Here is a 20,701-nt window from a genome sequence, read left to right on the forward strand (position 1 = left end):
TCACATTCTGTATTTTCAATAAAATTGTGGCCAAAATTTTGCCCAATAACATAAACCTAATACCTGTGTCCTTGCGTGAGTTATTTCCAACGAGGGGGTGGCTGTGGGGTCTTGACATGCAACAACAACAGCAACAATTTTATTATTTGTACCCTGCCCATCTGATTGGGTTATCATGCCCAATTTGGCCCCAGGACTGGAAGAACAAGTTCTTTTGAAGGCACAGATAAGATTCACCAAGCTGAAAAAACCAGAATTGATCCAGCTCCAGGGTATGCCAATCTCAATAAAACTTTTGTTTTGTTTTGTTTTGGTTTGGTTTCAGCCCCTTTCTTTTCTATAAACCGCATTAGTGAAATCTAATCTTGCTCACTGGCTGAAGCAAGCTTTTTAATGAAAACGTGCTACTGCAGAAAAGGATTCAATATCATTCCCTTCCTATTCAGAACTGATAGCAAAAAAGTGTGGCATCTGTGCTTGATTAATTAAGTAATGAGCTTAATGATTCCATTTACTTAATGGAAGGGGGGGGGCTGCTCAATTTCAATGAGCTGAGGCCAAATGAAAGTGAAGGTGGAATTCAAAGTGAAATATCTGAGTAGACCAGACACCTGAGGGGGTTTGGTTTTTCTCACAAGGATTCCGTTGTGAAAGTGCTCCCTTTAACTGTGACCTTTGTAAAACTGGGACGGCTTCTCCAAATCAGGGATGTCCCTGGAAAATAGGGACACTTGAAGGGTCTGAATGTACAGAGCTACATAATTTAGAGGAAAGTGTCCAAACAGATCCTACAGAGGTGCAAAAGCTGTCTTCCATGCCTGAGTTGGGAAGAGGAGGAAGATGCAAAATGCAAAGAAAGGCTTGGAACTCAGGCAGAGAACTGAGCTGCCCAATGAACAGTCAGCAAAGTCTGACTCCAACGAAAGACTCAGCAAAACACTCTGTGATAGAAATGGGAAGTAGGGCCAGCTGAGGAGTTGCCAACAGTAGACATTTTGGCCTAGACATTTGCAAATTGCTTCACAAAAATGTGTCTCTTAGGTGAAAACCAGGGCAAAATGCTGGTGAATTTTCAGGGTGTGTATGTGTGTGAATCTGTGGGATGTGACACATAGAAAGCAGTCAAGTACAACATTCCTAGAGTGGACATGAAAGGGGATGTTTGCTCCAGCCAGTCAGTACTTCCTGTGTCCTCCTGAGCTGGGACAAGCTTCCTCTGCATGTAACTAGAGATGGGTGTGTCCTTGCCTGCTCAGGTAACAAAAAGGCAAGGCACACTTCCTTCTTTTGGACTAACTTTTCCATCTTGCTTTTGTCGTGTGAGCAGCAGTGACTGCTTGTGGGGTAGTTCCACATGTATATACTTTGTAACCTAAGTCTGCCTTCAGGGATCCATCTGTGAACTGAATGTGTGAGTAAACGTCTTTTATAATACTTTGCACAAGACTGTGTCGTGTCTGTTCTTTTTAAGGGGGAGAAAAGGGGATTACCAGGAATCCTATATTGAGAAGCTTAAACAAGCTTGCAACAAGTTAACTGTTGTGCATTTAAAGGGGAATGTTAAAACTCTGCTAAGTTATAGAACTTGCTGGTGCAAGTTAGGAAGGATATTATAAAACAATATATCCTCTCCAGCCTCCTTGAACATTCCAACAGAATCATAGACTGGTGTAAAAATGTAGAGAACTAATATAGGAAAAATGAGAAAGCGAGAGAAACTGAAATTGATAGATTTGCCCATTCCTTCCACAAACGTTGTGCAAAAAAAGCAGGGTGAAGGCACAATAAACAGGTCTCCTAGCCACAACCCCTGTGTTGTGGGAGGCGTCTAGATGTTCCTTGACCTGTGCTCTACCCACAAGACTGTCATTTCCTAATAAAACTTAAATCAATCAAGCAGCTAATGCATGATTAGGTGAAGCAGGCAAACAGCTCTGTCCAAGGAAAACAGCACCTTTCCCCCACAGAACAAGTTCAACTGTTTGGTTTAAAGAAAAAAAATGTATGGGAAAGTAAAATCTAGAAATCAATTCACAGAATATTTCATCTGGGAATAAAGTGAAAATGCATTGTGTGTCTAAAAATGGGTTATAACACCACAGAGGTAGCAGTGAAAGCACCAAGATGGATATTTTGCCGTTTAAAAGGGTCATCACAATCAATATTTCACTTACAGATACGAGCAGGGTTGTGCCATTATTCTTTGCTGACACGTCCTTGTAGACCAGCCAAAAAATTCATTTAAAGAAGAAGAAGAAGAAAGATGCAAGGGGGAAACTGTATGGAACCTTGCACTGGTTATTACAAATATCCAGGTTCCCATTGTAGCATGTAGCAAGGGAGAATATCCTCTTTGCCATTCTTTCAGCCCAGAGAGATTTGCAGTGGAGATTTGCTGTGACTAGACAATACATTTACCATATATATATATATATATATATATATATATATATATATATATATATATATATACACATACACACACACACACACATATATATATATATGATTATATGGTAAATATATATATATATATGAATAGTATTGCAGTTTCAAGTGGTAACAAGAATAGCACTATCACACAAGTGTGTGTTGCGTAATTGTGACTCTTCCACCTTATTTCCTCCTTTGCTAGGCCTCTGGGAACTGGACATGCAAACACAGCTTTCGCTTGGCAAGTGTAAAGAAGGATGCAGCCTTGAGCTCGACAGATAAACTCAATATCCTGCCTTTAGCCTGCACAGATATCTCAGATGTAAGCAACGGTTATCTAATCTGCAGAAGGATTTTTCAGCTAGGGCTATCTTCTGCTTTAACAGTTCACATCTCCTCCAGTATAAACTTAACATTTTGTTGTTGTTACATGGAATCACAGAATCGTTGAATTGTAATGTTGCAAGGAACCAAGAGGACCATCTAGACAACCCCCTGAGATGCAGGAATCTTTCATCCAACGTGAGGCTCAAACTCACAACCCGGAGATTAAGAGACTCATGCTCTACCGACTCAACAAGGCTGGGAGAATATTTGAAGCCACTTCACCTCATGTTCCAGGGCCCATGTTCAATGGCCAAGGACTTCTGTTCTAAAAGGCTCATCACTTAGCAGGAGCGAGAGAAGCTTCTGCCTGAAACAATGGACAGCCTTGGCCAGCATATAATTCTAGGCTAAACGGATCAATGGTGTGACTCTGTAGAAACTCCCAAAACAGCTAATTTTTTAATGAGCCAATATATTGTGTTGGTACTTTATAAACAGTAGTAGAAGAAAAAACACCATCCATGCTAGTGCAGTTTATTCTCTTTCTGCTGCCCATGCAGAAGGATGATACTGTATTTAGCTTCTGAGATTAAAAAAAAAGTAGTCCAGATAGTTTTCAACTGATGCTTTGTAACTGAAGAGCTCAGCGGGGAGGTGTTTTTTGTCAAGATCCTGACTGGCGAGGGGAGGGTGAAGCCTTCCTCCCCCCTGGTGTGTTGCTGCCCTGATGAAAATTGGTATTAAGTTTTTTAAAACCCTGATATAGTTGTTAACAAAGCATTTAGCAGCACATGTAGTTTGATGCTCTATGGCAGAGGTGTCTAATCTGTGGTCCTCCAGGACTTGTTGGGACTACAACTCCCATCATCCCTGATTTTTAACCAGGCTGGCTGGAACTCCAGCATCATCTTGGAGCCACCTCTGCTGTACAGACCAAAAGGATGCTGAAATCTTCCAGAATCAAAGATCACAATTCGTGTAATTATGGTTACATTTTAAAAATACATAGAGGGCTGCAAAGCATGATTCTTAAGCAAGCAAGCAAGCAAAATGCATGCAATCCTTTACTTAAATTTAGAAATGTAAAGATTGCTTTTCAGCATTTCTAATAGGCAATTTTGTGCAATGCCTCAAAGGCTCAACTAGATGTCTCTCTTCCAGTACGGATTAACTTCAGCTTTTGAGTGTCATCACACATTTACTCCATTGTGGTTTAACTTTTAATTCAAGAGGAGGCTTCTAAATAAATGCCATTACATTTTTTTTCACTGCAGGAGTTGCCAAGAAGTGTTCTCTCTCTCTCTCCCCACCCCCATTTAAACTTGACAGACTTTTCTTTCTGACCTATTAGCTCCTTACCGGGGTGGGGGGTGGGGGAAGGAACAAGAAGAAAGTTATATCCTTTTTGCATTTCGCAGGCCAGCTTTTTCCTGGCAAAGGTACTGTTTCCTCTGTAAGTACCTTGATGCTAATGGACGGCAATTGCCTGTTGTTCCTTTTAATACAATTTCATCCAAGTGGACAATATTCCAGAATATGTAAAGGACCAAGAGGTCAGAGATTATAGAGTTTGCTGGGTGCAGGCGTGCTGCTTTGAAAACTGGCCTCCCCCCAATAACATTTTATTTTGGATGACACTGTTGTTGGAGAATGTGGAGTGTATCTGGCTTTCAAGAAACATCTCGAGATCAGCAGGTTGTCGGCATTAACTTGCTCTGCTTAAAGCCTACTGATTTCTACACGGCTGCTGCCATGAGTGCTGGAGGGAAGACCGCTCACTGCTGCAAGGCCCATTTCTATCTGGCCTTGCGGACAGGGCCCACACTCACCCTGAGTGGGAGGCCACTCAGACACTGCTGGAACAACTCTTGGGTTGGGGCAACTGGCTAAAATGCTTAAAACGTTTCTAATTTTGGTTCCTCTGTTTCATTTTTGTTGGGTTGGTGTTGGTTAAATGTTTAGTTGGGATTGGTGGTTACTTTAATTTGGGTATAACTGTAAATTGTTTATTCCAATTATTATTATTATGGATTTTTATTGATTTGTTTGTTGCTTGTATAGGATATCTTGTTTTTTATGTTTGATGTTTTGTTGTGTTTTATATATTGTAAGCAACCCAGAGTTGCTGGGGAAAGCCAGCTAGATGGGCAGGATATAAAATAATAATAATAATAATAATAATAATAATAATAATAATAATAATAATAATAAAGCCCCATCTATTTTTCTGTGCTCTACAACATCCAGAGCTGGGGAACCACTGGCTCTCTATACTCCAGCTAGCATAACTGCTAGTCAGGGATGTACTGGGGCATGGGCAAAGTGCCCATTCAGCACGCCAGCGGAGTGTGCTAATGGAACAGAAAAACACCAGACAGTTCTAGGTAGGGTCAGTCCCTTTACTGATAATATAATGCAGCCTCACAGCCTATAGGTTACATGCAGTTTTAATATACAGTCCTTCCAACATTATGCAGGCTGAATCTAGACACATCCAAAAAATGTTTCAGAAAAACGTATTGTAAACCTCATCATGGGAAATCACATTGCTGAAGGACAGAACATCACAGCACCATCTGGTGTCATGGGGTTATAACACATTTAAAATGCCTTTTCTTTTTCCACAGTCTCATTGCAGTGTTCCAAGACAGACTAGGCTCTGGCCAAGGCAGTGGTAGAGCATATGCCCGCACTGCCCAGTGCAGACACGCTCCAGAGGGGTGCGGTGCACAGAGGGTGCCCTCCCAAGCATGGGATAGCTACTCGGGTGCATGGAGCGGTGCACATGCCCTGCAGCTGGGGGTAGAGCGAGCCACGGATGGCGTACATTTCGCCCGCAGCCCGCCTGCAACTTCCAAGCCTCCCCCAGCTGTCAAAACAAAGGGGGAAGGGGGGAGTGCTGCTGGCAAAGGGGCACAGCTCCTCCGTTCCCCCGACGACTCGGGGTAGGCTTGGGAGTCGCGGGCAGGCAGTGTTTCCAAATGTCACCCCCCTCAGTGAAGGCACCTGGGATGGTCCACCCCCACCTCACCCCCTTCCTCCGCCCCCTCGGCCAAGGGCAAGGGTCAAGAGCAAATTTGCTTCAAACACAAGCGCAGATTGTGCTGACTCGCTCTCAGATGCTTGCTTAACCAATTCCTGGTGCAGGACAAACACGCTTGAAAATCAACCAAAACACCTAACTCAACCCTTTCTTGTCCTTTCTCTCTGCATGCGCCAACCCATATACATTAAACAGATGATGGGAGTTGGAGTGCAGCATCCTCTGTGGGACCACAGGTTCCCCACCCTTGCAACATACAACCCAGTTTTGCAAGTTCACAAGCTGCGTATCTCTCAGCCTTAGAGATGAATCCTAAAGTTTCCTTCCCTTTTAAGGTGCCATTCCATCAAAAGGCAGCAGCAATTGTTCTCATAGTTCTCGCCACACATCACCATAATCCCCAAACTGTAAAATTGCTACATTTGTATTAGCAGAGGGCGTTTATTTTCCCGGTGTTTTTCACCCCACTGTCCCTTGCATTAACAGTGATTTGTCCTACTTTTCGCCATGCTGAAGCGCAATTATTCACTTTAGCATATGGCTTTGGATTAATGGAAGCAGCTACATTTTGCCATGGTAACTAATATGGCTGTGGCTCAGCAGCAGAGTGCACAGACGGCAAGCGAGAGGTCTCATGTTCAACGTGACATCTCCAAGTAGGGCTGGAAAGGCTCCAGCCAAAACTCTGGAGAGCCACCGCCGCTCAGCATTGCCAATGAGCTGACTTTGCACAGGCCTGATGACTATTGGGCTGTGATAACGCAGAGGTGGGATTTTCCACTGCATTATGGAACGCACTCCCTGAAATATGGGAGGCCCCAGCTTCTGAAGACGGAAGAAATGCCTATTCACCTAGACCAGTGTTTCCCAAACTTGGGTTTCCAGCTGTTTTTGGACTACAGTTCCCATTATCTTATCCCTGACCACTGGTCCTGATAGCTAGAGATGATGGGAGTTGCAGTCCAAAACAGCTAGAGAGACCCAAGTTTGGGAAACACTGACCCAGAAATTTCTAATGTTTCTCATCCTGAATTGCCTGTTTTCAATTGCTCTACAGTGGTACCTCGGGTTAATAACTTAATTCGTTTTGGAGATCAGTTCTTAACCTGAAACTGTTCTTAACCTGAGGTACCACTTTAGCTAATGGGGCCTCCCGCTGCCACCATGCTGCCATTGCGCAATTTCTGTTCTCATCCTGAAGCAAAGTTCTTAACCTGAGGTACAATTTCTGGGTTAGTGGAGTCTGTAACCTGAAGCGTCTGTAACCTGAAGCATCTGTAACCCAAGGTACCACTGTATTGTCTTAATGCTGCTGCTTTAATGTGCATCTTAATGTTGTTGTTGTTGTTTAGTCGTTTAGTCGTGTCCGACTCTTCGTGACCCCATGGACCAGAGAACGCCAGGCACCTCTGTCCTCCACTGCCTCCCGCAGTTTGGTCAAACTCATGCCGGTAACCTCGAAAACACTATCCAACCATCTCGTCCTCTGCCGTCCCCTTCTCCTTGTGCCCTCCATCTTTCCCAACATCAGGGTCTTCTCCAGGGAGTCTTCTCTTCTCATGAGGTGGCCAAAGTACTGGAGCCTCAGCTTCACAATCTGTCCTTCCAGTGAGCACTCAGGGTTGATTTCCTTCAGTATGGAGAGGTTTGATCTTCTTGCAGTCCATGGGACTCTCAAGAGTCTCCTCCAGCACCATAATTCAAAAGCATCAATTCTTCAGCGATCAGCCTTCTTTATGGTCCAGCTCTCACTTCCATACATCACTACTGGGAAAACCATAGCTTTAACTATACGAACCTTTGTTGGCAAGGTGATGTCTCTACTTCTCAAGATGCTGTCTAGGCCTGTCATTGCCCTTCTCCCAAGAAGCAGGCGTCTTTTAATTTCGTGGCTGCTGTCACCATCTGCAGTGATCATTGAGCCCAAGAAAGTAAAATCTCTCACTACCTCCATTTCTTCCCCTTCTATTTGCCAGGAGGTGATGGGACCAGTGGCCATGATCTTCGTTTTTTTGATGTTGAGCTTCAGACCATATTTTGCGCTCTCCTCTTTCACCCTCATTAAAAGGTTCTTTAATTCCTCCTCACTTTCTGCCATCAAGGTTGTGTCATCTGCATATCTGAGGTTGTTGATATTTCTTCCGGCAATCTTAATTCCGGCTAGGGATTCATCCAGCCCAGCCTTTCGCATGATGAATTCTGCATATAAGTTAAATAAGCAGGGAGACAAAATACAGCCTTGTCGTACTCCTTTCCCAATTTTGAACCAATCAGTTGTTCCATATCCAGTTCTAACTGTAGCTTCTTGTTCCACATAGAGATTTCTCAGGAGACAGATGAGGTGATCTGGCACTCCCATTTCTTTAAGAACTTGCCATAGTTTGCCGTGGTCGACACAGTCAAAGGCTTTTGCATAGTCAATGAAGCAGAAGTAGATGTCTTTCTGGAACTCTCTAGCTTTCTCCATAATCCAGCGCATGTTTGCAATTTGGTCTCTGGTTCCTCTGCCTCTTCTAAATCCAGCTTGCACTTCTGGGAGTTCTCGGTCCACATACTGCTTGAGCCTTCCTTGTAGAATTTTAAGCATAACCTTGCTAGCGTGTGAAATGAGTGCAATTGTGCGGTAGTTGGAGCATTCTTTGGCACTGCCCTTCTTTGGGATTGGGATGTAGACTGATCTTCTCCAATCTTCTGGCCACTGCTGAGTTTTCCAAACTTGCTGGCATATTGAGTGTAGCACCTTAACAGCATCATCTTTTAAAATTTTAAATAGTTCAGCTGGAATACCATCACTTCCACTGGCCTTGTTATATGCAGTGCTTTCTAAGGCCCATTTGACTTCACTTTCCAGGATGTCTGGCTCAAGGTCAGCAACCACACTACCTGGGGTATACGAGACATCCATTTCTTTCTGGTATAATTCCTCTGTGTATTCTTGCCACCTCTTCTTGATGTCTTCTGCTTCTGTTAGGTCCTTTCCACTTTTGTCCTTTATTATGGAAATCTTTGTACGAAATGTTCCTTTCATATCTCCAATTTTCTTGAACAGATCTCTGGTTCTTCCCATTCTATTGCTTTCCTCTATTTCTTTGCATTGCTCATTTAAGAAGGTCTTCTTGTCTCTCCTTGTTATTCTTTGGAAATCTGCATTCAATTTCCTGTATCTTTCACCATCTCCCTCGCATTTTGCTTGCCTTCTCTCCCCCGCTATTTGTAAGGCCTCATTGGACAGCCACTTGGCTTTCTTGCATTTCCTTTTCATTGGGATGGTTTTCGTTGCTGCCTCCTGTATAATGTTACGAGCCTCCATCCATAGTTCTTCAGGCATTCTGTCCACCAAATCTAAATCCTTAAACCTGTTCTTCACTTCCACTGTGTATTCATAAGGGATTTGACTTAGATTGTATCTTACCGGCCCAGTGGTTTTTCCTACTTTCTTCAGTTTAAGCTTGAATTTTGCTATAAGAAGCTGATGATCTGAGCCACAGTCAGCTCCAGGTCTTGTTTTTGCTGACTGTATAGAGCTTCTCCATCTTTGGCTGCAGAGAATATAATCAATCTGATTTCGATGCTGCCCATCTGGTGATGTCCATGTGTAGAGTCGTCTCTTGTGTTGTTGGAAAAGCGTGTTTGTGATGACCAACTTGTTCTCTTGGCAGAACTCTATTAGCCTTTGCCCTGCTTCGTTTTGATCTCCAAGGCCAAACTTGCCAGTTGTTCCTTTTATCTCTTGACTCCCTACTTTAGCATTCCAATCCCCTATAATGAGAAGAACATCCTTCTTTGGTGTCACTTCTATAAGGTCTTGTAAGTCTTCATAGAATTGGTCAATTTCAGTTTCTTCAGCACAAGTAGTTGGTGCATAAACTTGGATTACTGTGATGTTAAAAGGTCTGCCTTGGATTCGTATCGAGATCATTCTATCATTTTTGAGATTGCATCCCAGTATAGCTTTCGCCACTCTTTTGTTGACTATGAGGGCCACTCCATTTCTTTTACGGGTTTCTTGCCCACAGTAGTAGATATGATGGTCATCCGAACTGAATTCACCCATTCCCGTCCATTTTAGTTCACTGATGCCCATTATTAAGCATCTTAATAGTGGATGCTTATATTTCAACATTTGCACAATGACCATGTGGCTGCTTTGCTTACACAAACCCCACAGCAGGATGGGTTCACAGCCACTGAAAAGTGAAACCCAGACCACTGTGTGGCTGCATGTCGAAAGGAATCAGTAGAGTATATCTTCGGCATTTGACTGGCTTACATTGGTCCTCTGTTTTCATCCTGCTGCAGCTTCCAAAACCACCTGGGTGTGTCAGGGATTGGCTGGATGAGGAGGAATGGTGGAAGCTGCCCAACCAAGAGCCCCCTCAGGGAAAGCACAGAGGGAGAGAATTTGGATTCTGGCTCCTGGTGGTGAGAAACTGGCCACACCCTGGAGGAGCTGGGAGGTAATGGAGACTGAGAGCTTGAAGGATGATGAAGAGGAGGAAACATGTAGGTGCCCCAGTACAGGACAGAGATAAGAATCAGACTTGGCAGCTCCACCACAGAGCCACCTGGACAGATTCTGGGCTGACAGCCTGCAAATCCCTGCTTCCCACCCAGCTCCCAGAACAAGGCGTCTATTGCATGTTATTGAGCAGAGAGCCAGGCAGAAACAAAGAGGCTCCCTTGGGGCTCACCATCGACAGAGGGAGGGGCCTGACACAGAGGACTAAGGAGTGAAGGGGGAGCTACAAGCCAGTCCAGGCAACTGCTTCATTAAGACAGGAGCAACCCTTAGAAGTCTCCTTGTGTTCTCTGTTCTGCTTCCTCTATAAATAAACTAACTCTAAGTTAGCCAGTGTTTCACTGACTTTCTCTGATCTGCAAACGACCTGTTCTCCTTGTCGGCTCCCTGACAATGTGTCAATTAACCATACATCATACAGTGGTACCTCGGTTTAAGAACAGCCCTGTTTACGAACTATTCGGTTTATGAACTCCACAAAACTGGAAGTAGTGTCCTGGTTTGCGAACTTTACCTCGGTCTAAGAATGGGAGCCGAATGGTGGAAGGGCACTGGTGGCAGGAGGTCTCATTAGGGAAAGCGTGCCTCAGTTTAAGAATGGTTTTGGTTTAAGAACGGACTTCTGCAACGGATTAAGTTTGTAAACCAAGGTACCACTGTATTAGCATTTTACCAAAGTGCTGCTCAGGCTTGTCGTGTTATTTCTCTCTCCACCACTTCTAATAGTCATTGTTATTCAGACCTCCAAACACAAATACAAAGGACTGGAGCCCACCTGCATGAACAGCTACCTCTATTCACTCTGTTTTGCTCCCTTGACACCTTTTTAAAAACCCCCTGCAATTTCTGTATTTTTTGTTTTGTTTTATTCTTTAATTCTCAAGAAGCACACATGGTTTCCTTTTCGCCCAGGGCAGCGAGAGCAATTGCTGCCCATTTATGGTCAGTACTTAGAGGGAGCCACCGTTGGACCTTGGTGCATCGAGGTTTGGGATTTAGCAATACTGGAAAAGCTGATTCAAGAAGGCCTCATTGCTTAAGGGGCAAATTCAACATGACAAGGTTTCACAATACGTGGTTTTCTTTTATTAAATTTCCAACAGGACACAAGGAGTTTAGAAAAAGTTCCTTTGCAGTACACATTTCTGTGGAGCGGGTAATGGACATGCGTTGTTGCTCTAGTGGATACCTTGACAGGTTAACAGAACATCTATACAAGAAGCATTTGGCCTGGGGTAAAGACCAGGCGAAATAAAATTGTTAGATGGTTGCGTCTCTCCCCACTTTACTTTGTATTATTTTATTTCCTTCTAAAGAAAAGGAAAATCTTTTTTTAAAAGAAAGAAACACACCACATAATCACATTGCAGCCACCTTTGCATGCTAATCCCACACACTTCTTGGAATAACTCTGCAAACAGCACTCTTTACATCACCCAGAGGCAGAGGAAGCTGCTTGGGCTCCTGGGATGGTGTGCCCAGGGGTGGGGCGAGCTGCCCATAGGGGCAGGGTGAGGGTGGGGCGAGCCGCCCATAGGGGTGGGGTGCACCGTGGGATCTCTGGAGTCTGCCTGCCTCCTCCCACTCAGCTGCCCTACTATTGGGGGGGGGAGGCAGTGGGCGGACCGTTTGGGCAGCATGGAGCCTGCGCATGTCCAACTCACTGCATCTCTGTCGGGATTCACAGAATGCTGTGTGAGATAGTAAGTCTGCAGGGTTGAGTTTGCTAGCTGATGCAACTGGCTGATGCAATCAGCCTGGAATACTTTCTATGGAAGTGCTGGGTCAGAATGAATCAGCAGTAATGTGCTGACAGTTGATTGGCTGTCATTCGTTTAAAAGGGAAACCTGTCCAGCAGTAAAGGTGTGGTGTAGAGGAGTGTGGTCAGAGAGGGAGAGTTAGGGGTCTTCTTATTTGCCTTAAGGTGCAGCCAGGTACTCTGTTTGACTGTATGAACTGCTCGTGTATTATAGCCTGTAGACATTTGTATATATAGCTCACAATAAATACACTGCACTGAAGAACCTGGAACTCTGAGCATTTCTGCTAAAGCGCCACGGAGAATTCTCAACAGTCTCTCCCAGGAGAGACGTGTGGCTCGGGCGCGTTGCAGGCCCCGCGGTGAATGCCGTCCGGCATTTTGTCACCCCCCTCAGTGGTGACACCCGGGGCGGACCACACCCACCACCCACCCCTTCCTCCACCCCTGACGCCAACACCAATAATCTTTTAATCCCCTCCCCTTGCTGCACGCCATGTACTGAGTATGTGTGCGTACATGCAAATAAGAATCTGAGCCAAGAGAAAAACGAGGATGCTGTCGGCTGGGTAACTACGAAATGTCTCTTACCTCAGTCACAGCAAAGCTTCTTTTCCCACACGGTACAACCTTGTACCACTTGTCATGCAAGACATCCATGAAGCCGTGGGACTTATACTGGCTTATCAGTTCAGAAATATTTGAGGTTAGTGGAGAGTTTGGAGGAAGGCCAATACCATACCCTATGGAAAGACAAAACACAGTACAATTAGAGAGGCACAAATTTGGAAGACATCTCACGAGGTCACCCTTGTCCATTGTTTTGCCATGATGACCATAATAATAATACCCACATTTTCCTGAGTACTCTTCAGCTTGCTTATATATTCCATGAACAGTGGATGTTGCCAGCTGGATGTCCAAACTGAATTAGGACTAATCCAATTTAAAATTCAGTGTCTATCCAGGGGTCTCCTGAGAACAATTGATTGGCTGCACAGCTGAATGTGGGTTGCTGTTTTTCTTATAACGAAGCAAAGGTTCCTCTCCCTCGCCCAGATCATTAATTAAGGCTTTATTTGTCTATTAGTATCTTCATTTTGGCAATAAAAGTCCAATAACAGATGCTGGTTAGCCAATCATCATACCTTCAAAATGTCAACAAATTTGCTTCTCCCACTTTCTCACAACAGCTGTGGGGGGAGGGGGGAAAGCATAACTTATTTGTCCTTCCTGATCCACTCCAAACAGATAATATGCAAGGGATATTAACCCTAACCCTCACCTACCTTGTAGAATGAAGTTAAAGACCCCCCCCATAAAGTGTTCAAATATAAATGTTAACAAATATATGCATATGTGTTTACTCAGTTCCATGGAAAGCCATAATAATAACAATAATAACAATAATAATAATTTATTATTTATACCCCACCCATCTGGCGGGTTTCCCCAGCCACTTATTAAAATACAATAACCTATTAAACATTAAAAGCTTCCCTAAACATGTGGTGCTTGGGATATAGTTTTGTGACTGGCGAACAATCAACAAAATTCTATACCTCCCCATCATGGACCCCCAGTTTTAAACACACTATAATTCTATTATGCGAAATAGGTCACTTGAAGATGAAATGTCTCCACTATTGTATGAGGGATTTCCACCCTCATTTGCTTTGTTCGATTTTGTTGTTCCTTGTCAACTGGCCAAAATCAAGGATCTCTCTGTGAGCCACAGGAATAAGTGACAGCTATTGGCAAATGTGGAGGCTTTTCAAGGTCACATTTGTAATAATGAGTTAACCCAAACGGGGAGCTCATCAGAACCGCAATTTTGAAGCTACTTCCACCAGAGCAGTCACAGTCTCCTCTAGTATTACTTCAGATTGTGTTGTGATTTGCAGACAATACATCTGTTATTGTGCACAAATGTGAATGTGTGCGTGCATGTACACCCACACACCATGTGGAATCTTTGTCCCCCATCCCCCCCCCCGTGTATACACATAAGTTCATTTGTCTCTTCATCTACTGACAAGCTGGATACAGACAAGGAAAATGCTGTCATAATGACTGATGGGGGTGTTTGCAGAGGGTTCGTATAATGCAGATGTGGCCAACTCCCAAGAGACTGCGATCTACTCACAGAGTTAAAAGCTGACAGTGATCAACCCCATTTTTCTCTTATGGGGTATCCAGGAGCCCATATAGAGTCCTTACGTAGGTTCCCTATTATTAGGAGAAAATAACAGAGGCCAAACAGAGAATATTGAGAAGCAAAGCAGCTAGTAAGCCTGATCTTTATTGATCTGTTGCAACAGGGGCCTCACTCACCACACGCCGGAGGGAGGAGGAACCCAGAACAATGGCGCACAAGGCAAAGGAGCGTCTCCACTCCTAACATTCAGCCTGGACACTGAGGTTCAGCTCTGAGGGTCTTCTGCCGGTTCCCTCACTGTGAGAAGTGAGGTTATAGGGAACCAGGTAGAGGGCCTTCTTGGTAGTGGCACCTGCCCTGTGGAATGCCCTCCCACCAAGATGTCAAAGAGAAAAACAACTACCAGACTTTTAGAAGACATCTGAAGGCAGCCCTGTTTAGGGAAGTTTTAAATATCTAGTGTTTTATTGTATTTTTAATATTTTGTTGGAAGCCACCCAGAGTGACTGGGGAAACCCAGCCAGATGGGCGGGGTATAAATAAATTATTTTTTTAATTATTATTATTGGAAAGTGGCGCAGAATATTGGAAACTATTTCTAGTCAGGTGTAGATCTCTTTGCATGTATGTATGTGGAGGGGGGATGTTTGCGGTTTGCATTGTCATAAACTGGATGTACAATAACTATGCTACATTGCTTCCCACTAACTATGCATGTGAGTCCTGCATTCAAATGCCAACTCATAGCTTCAAAGAACCTTTGTATGAAGGGGTGGGGGAGGAAATTGGGCTGGCTGGGGTCAATGAGAGTTGTAGCCCAAAACAATGCAGGGAACCAGGTTGATGAAGGGTGGTACTGATAGGCATGAAGGTAAAGGTAAAGGGACCCCTGACCATTAGGTCCAGTTGTGACCGACTCTGGGGTTGCGGTGCTCATCTCGCTTTATTGGCCAAGGGAGCCGGCGTACAGCTTCTGGGTCATGTGGCCAGCATGACTAAGCCGCTTCTGGTGAACCAGAGCAGAGCACGGAAACGCTGTTTACCTTCCCACCGGAGCGGTACCTATTTATCTACTTGCACTTGACGTGCTTTCAAACTGCTAGGTTGGCAGGAGCAGGGACCGAGCAACGGGAGCTCACCCCATCGCGGGGATTCAAACTGCCGACCTTTTGATTGGCAAGTCCTAGGCTCTGTGGTTTAACCCACAGCGCCACCTGTGTCCCACTGATAGGCATAGGGGTATGTTTATGTGTGTGTCTGGTAAGAAATAATAAAAAAAGTACATGTATTTTGCGTGCCACAGTTAGTTCACTGTCACAACACCTCTAAGTGCACAGAGAGAAGCAGCAGGTTCAGACTAGTAAAACAGAAGATGCAAAAAGCTTTTGTGCCTATTAAGTGGGTGACTTCACAAACAACTCTGCAAGTTGCCAGCGGGAGATTGCTAATTGCTTGTATAATCACCCTTTTTAGCACATGCAAATTCATGACTATTTGCGGCAGAAGAGTAGTCCACAAAGCCATGAGCACAAAGCCAAGAAGCAGCGGGAGGTCGGCAGCCCCACTGCCATGTTATACAACTAGGAAATTAGGCGACGTTGTAGTGTGTGTATATATATAATTTTATATATGGGTATATACACATGAAACTATATTTAGCTGGTTGAGCTGGCCTGCTCTAGGGGCTTGCCCATTCTAATCAGCTAAACACACATAGGCGGGAGGGGAAAGTCAGGCTACCGAAAGTTTAAAGTCCAGTTCTAGAGAGAGGCAGGCAGGAAACTCAAAGAAGGCTCAGAGAAAGAGAACGGGATCCTCAGAACTTGTGCACTTGGATTTGGCAACTATAGATGCACCAGGGGAGGGAAACAATGGCCCGAAGGAGCAGAGGAAACAGACCAGTTTCAATATGCAAACCAGTTCCTGGATTGCATCTCTTTGTCACACTACAGCGTGACCAGAAGAAGAAGAGAAGAAGAGTTTGGATTTGATATCCCGCTTTATCATTACCCGAAGGAGTCTCAAAGTGGCTAACATTCTCCTTTCCCTTCCTCCCCCACAACAAACACTCTGTGAGGTGAGTGGGGCTGAGAGACTTCAGAGAAGTGTGACTAGCCCAAGGTCACCCAGCAGCTGCATGTGGAAGAGCGGGGAAGCGAAACCGGTTCACCAGATTACGAGTCTACCGCTCTTAGCCACTACACCAGACTGGCTCCCTGACCAAAAACCCGAATGCCGGGCAGATCTACGGTTGATTCGAGAGCTGCATTAATGTTCTATAGGCTGTCCTGCAGGCTAACAATACCATCATTCTCTGAGTGTTGATCCTTATGAGTGCATGGGTGAGGAATCCCAAGGTTGGCAAAAAGCAAAAAGCAAAACCCTTGGGTTTTTTTTGGGGGGGGGACCCTTAGGTAGGAAATTGCAGAACAGTTAAATGAGCACATGCTCCGTGGCCACAAAACATTGGATAGTTCAAATACATAGACCCTCCAAGTGTCCCTATTTTCCAGGGACAGTCCTGGATTTTACAGAAGCCACTCTAGCTTCTGATTAGACCCCAGAATGTCCCACTTTTCCTTATTTTCATCGGCGAAATGTTGGAGGGTGAGGAGTTATGCGACCCCTGAGCCAAGGAGATATACAACCTTTTGAAGACATCAGGAGGCAGCCCTGTATAGGAAAGGTGTATATATACCGTATTTTTCGCTCCATAAAGCGCACCTGACCATAAGATGCACCTACTTTTTTTGGGGGGGGGGAATTCAAGAAAAAATATATGCGGCTCTTGGGGGCTTTTGCAGGAGGTGGGGGAGCCTCACTCTGTCTCTTCCCCCACCTCCCGCAAAAGTCAGGGATAGCCGTGCGATGTCTCCCCAGGGCAGCGGGATGAAGGCTCCCCGCTGCCCTGCGGAGGCTTCGCAGGCTACCCCAGAGCTGCTTGACCCAAAGAACAGGTCGGGGAGCAGTGGAAAGGCTGTGTGCAACCTTCCCTCTGCTCCCCGGGGCTGACGGTGGGGGAAGCTTGGCTTTCCCCCACCGCCAGCCCCACAAGCTCGGGGAGCAGCCTTTCCACTGCTCCCCGACCTGCTCTTTGGGGAAAGCCACCGTCAGCCCCAAAGAGCAGGTCGGGGAGCAGCAGAAAGGCTTGTGGGGCTGGCGGTGGGGAAAGCCAAGCTTCCCTCACCACCCCACAAGCCTTTCCGCTGCTCCTCGTGCTTGTGGGACTGGCGAGGGAAGCCCAGGTCCGTCCCCCCAGCCCCAGGGATCACACATTCGCTCCATAAGATGCACAGACATCTCCCCTTAGGTTTTAAGAGGAAAAAAGTGTGTCTTATGGAGCGAAAAATACGGTGTGTGTGTGTGTGTGTGTGTATATATATATATATATATATATATATATATATATAAAATGTTTAATGTTTTGTTATATTTTTGTATATTTTGGAATCCACTGGGTTGGGGCAACCCAGCCAGATGGATGCGGTATAATAATAATAATAATAATAATAATAATAATAATAATAATAATAATAATAATAGCAGCAAGGTCCCTCTTTTCACCAGAGAAATGTTGAAGGGTATGTAACATTTCTGCTTTTATCTGTGGAAAAAATGGAGACTAAGTTACTGGTGCTGAGAGCCTGTGACTGCTGCATGCAAGCCATGAATCTAAAGGACATTTAAAACACACCCCAAGGATTCTTTGAGTTATCAAATGTGTGGTATGCAAGGGCTGGGGGACCTTTGACTCTGCAGATGCCATTGATCTACAGCTCCTCTCATCCCTGACCACTGGCCATGCTGAATACAGCTGATAAGAGTTCCCCAGCCCTGGCTTAAGCCTTGCAATACGAGCTTTCAAGGGATTCGGTAATCTGAGACAGCAGCTACCATGTCATTATTCATCCACAGCAACGGAGAGTTTAAAATGGCTTTTCAAACTGTCAGGTTGGACCGCAGCACTGCCAAAGTCTTTAAAATGGCAGTGCTCAAGTCACAGATAGAACCACTCGACTTCTCTTGGCTTCATTTAGCACATCAAGTGGCTGAAAGGGTGCTTGGTCCAGCACAGAGGTCGATGGATGTGGAGTTTGATAGATTGTTGCAGAAAGCGGGGGACGGGAAGTGGGGAAAGGGCATCAATAACATCCAGCTTGGATTGTTCTTCCCAGGAGAGTGAAGAAGCCCAAAGTCTAACGGCTCCTATTATGGTCCATGGTGGTTATGTAACTGTTGCTGGTCCTTCAAGCCGTTCTTTTGAGTTTCCTTCATGTCAGCCTCAAGGAAGCACAGCGGTGGAAGAGGCAGAGGAAGAAAATGAGCCACTTAACTCAAACCACCCATTTGGTTGAAAAGTCAGGACGTCTGTTTGGAAGAGGTATTAGGGGAACCCAATTTAGGGTACAGTTCTGCACCAACAGCACCAGTGAAACCAGGACTCTGAGTCGTGAACCACTGGAACTTTAGCAAGCGCCTCTAGTTGCAATCCTGTACCACACACACATTTACTTGGAGTAAATCCAATTGAACTCACCGGGACTTCTGAGTCGACATGTGTTGGATTGAGCTGTTTTGACATTTAATGCCCAAACAGACATACCCCAAAAACCTGATTATAAAAGAAGTGAGATGTACTGGAAATGATGGAAGTGATTGATGTTGTGACAAATATCAGTGATGGTTATGGATGGCAGGCAGCCTGAAATAATCCCAGAGAAGAAAGCATACAACAGCAGCAGTCTCATGTCTAATCAGAAGTAATCCCCGTTAAGTTCAATGGAACTTACTCCCAGGTAAGTGAGTTCAGGATTTCAGCCAAGACGGCTTTGGCTTGCATCTAATGTTAGCATAGATCCACCGAAATCCAATGTAGCACAGATCCACTGAGATTAAACAATATTTTTAAATTTGGTCCATTCAGTTCAATGGGCTGAGTATACAGCCCTTTGATTCCAGAGGCTGAATTGATGACAGCCCCAAGACTTACTGCTTTTCATGCTACATCCTGGGCTGTCACTTATTTATTTATTTGCATTTAAAACTTTAAATGATTGCTATTCTTGTACTGTTTTCAATATTGAAATGCTTCAGTTTTTATTATTGTGTCTGGTGGGCTTGTGTAAAAGAGAGAGAATCATAGAATTGTAGAGTTGGAAGGGACCACAAGGCTCATCTAGTCCAACTCCTTGCAATGCAGGAATATTTTGCCCAATGTGGGGATCAAACCCCCAACCCTGGGATTAAGAGTCTCATGCTCTACTGACTGTCAGGCTTCGGGGAATTGGCTTCCTCCCCCGTGGCTGTAAATGAGCCGATCAATGAAAGGGAATTCTTACCAGTTTGTTTCTTTAATAAACACAGCGAAGGACAAAAGAAAGCATCTAACCAGAATGGCGGTGCTCCCAATTAAGGTCTCTCCCCTCTCCATCCCTATTAATCCATGTCACTCCCACATTTTGTAATCTGAGCTTGTACTCTCTGTGCTTTCTGTTCTGACACTTTCTGAGTTCTCCAGGACTTTGGGGAAGGGAGTGGATACTATCCAGAGACTGTGAATCTGTTAACTCTTTCTCTCCCTGTGCTTCTTCTCCTAGCTGTTCCCCATCCAGTATTCCCCAACTTCTGCCTTCTGAACTATGCCCCTGTGCAAACCATTGTTCCAAATCTATACTGTCCTCCTGCTGCTGGGAAGATCCAGGATCAGGGGGAGGGGGTGGCTCCCACCATTATTCCTCAGTACAGCCCTCCTCAGGGGTAGCACACTGACTGAGCTACCCCAGTTAGCTGAATGTATGTGTCAGAGCCACCCGTTGGTCCCAGCTCACAAGAGACCCAAGTCCAATCCAGTTTATTTACAAAAGTCTTTATTGAAGATCATTGCTCCTTTTACATTCCATCTCCGTGGCTCTACGTCTGTAACATTAGACCGCTGAAGTCCCCTCTGAGTCGGTACCGCCTCTACACCAGTTTAAGAGGCTTGTGCTGGACCACCTCTTCCTCTCCTTCCTCTTCCGCAGGGTCTTTCTGCCCCCCTGGGTTCCCTCCCGCCGGGACTCGCCCGAGGCTGAATCCTCTGACGCCTCTTCCCCCCTCCTTCGCGCTTTGGGGCCGGGCTCCTCCCCAGGGCTCTCCTCACTTCCGCGCGCCTCCACATTTGAACTTGGCGCGCGTACGTTGCTTCTGACCTTTCTCTCGACCGCTACACTGCTCCCGGTGCTACTCTCCGCCCCTTCCGGCAGAGCGCCCTGCTCCGATCTCCTCCCCCTGTCTCCTTCTTGCTCTGCTCCCTCTGACACACTGGTAACTCCACCCCCTTCACTCCGTTCCGGCGGAGAAACCGGCTCCGATCTCCCACTCCCACTGGGGGCTCTCCTCTCGCTCCCCTGCTCCTGATTGCTCCCCCCTTGGGCCCCCCTTGGTCTGACCAGGGGGGCTCCCTTTTGGGAGTCCTCTGACTC

General features: G+C 45.3%; 1 protein-coding gene across 1 annotated transcript in view; it reads right to left on the reverse strand.

Moving 5' to 3' along the window:
• The window catches only part of GRIN3A (glutamate ionotropic receptor NMDA type subunit 3A), a 95,186-nt gene that overhangs the window by 10,753 nt on the left and 63,732 nt on the right, over positions 1–20,701 (reverse strand). Inside the window, exon 6 of the mRNA XM_081893841.1 lies at positions 12,674–12,825. Within this exon, the coding sequence (XP_081749967.1) occupies positions 12,674–12,825 (152 nt within the window). The remainder of the gene's footprint in view (positions 1–12,673; positions 12,826–20,701) is intronic.

This window comes from Podarcis melisellensis, assembly GCF_964234715.1.
Source record: "Podarcis melisellensis genome assembly, chromosome: 17".
Taxonomy (NCBI): domain Eukaryota; kingdom Metazoa; phylum Chordata; class Lepidosauria; order Squamata; family Lacertidae; genus Podarcis; species Podarcis melisellensis.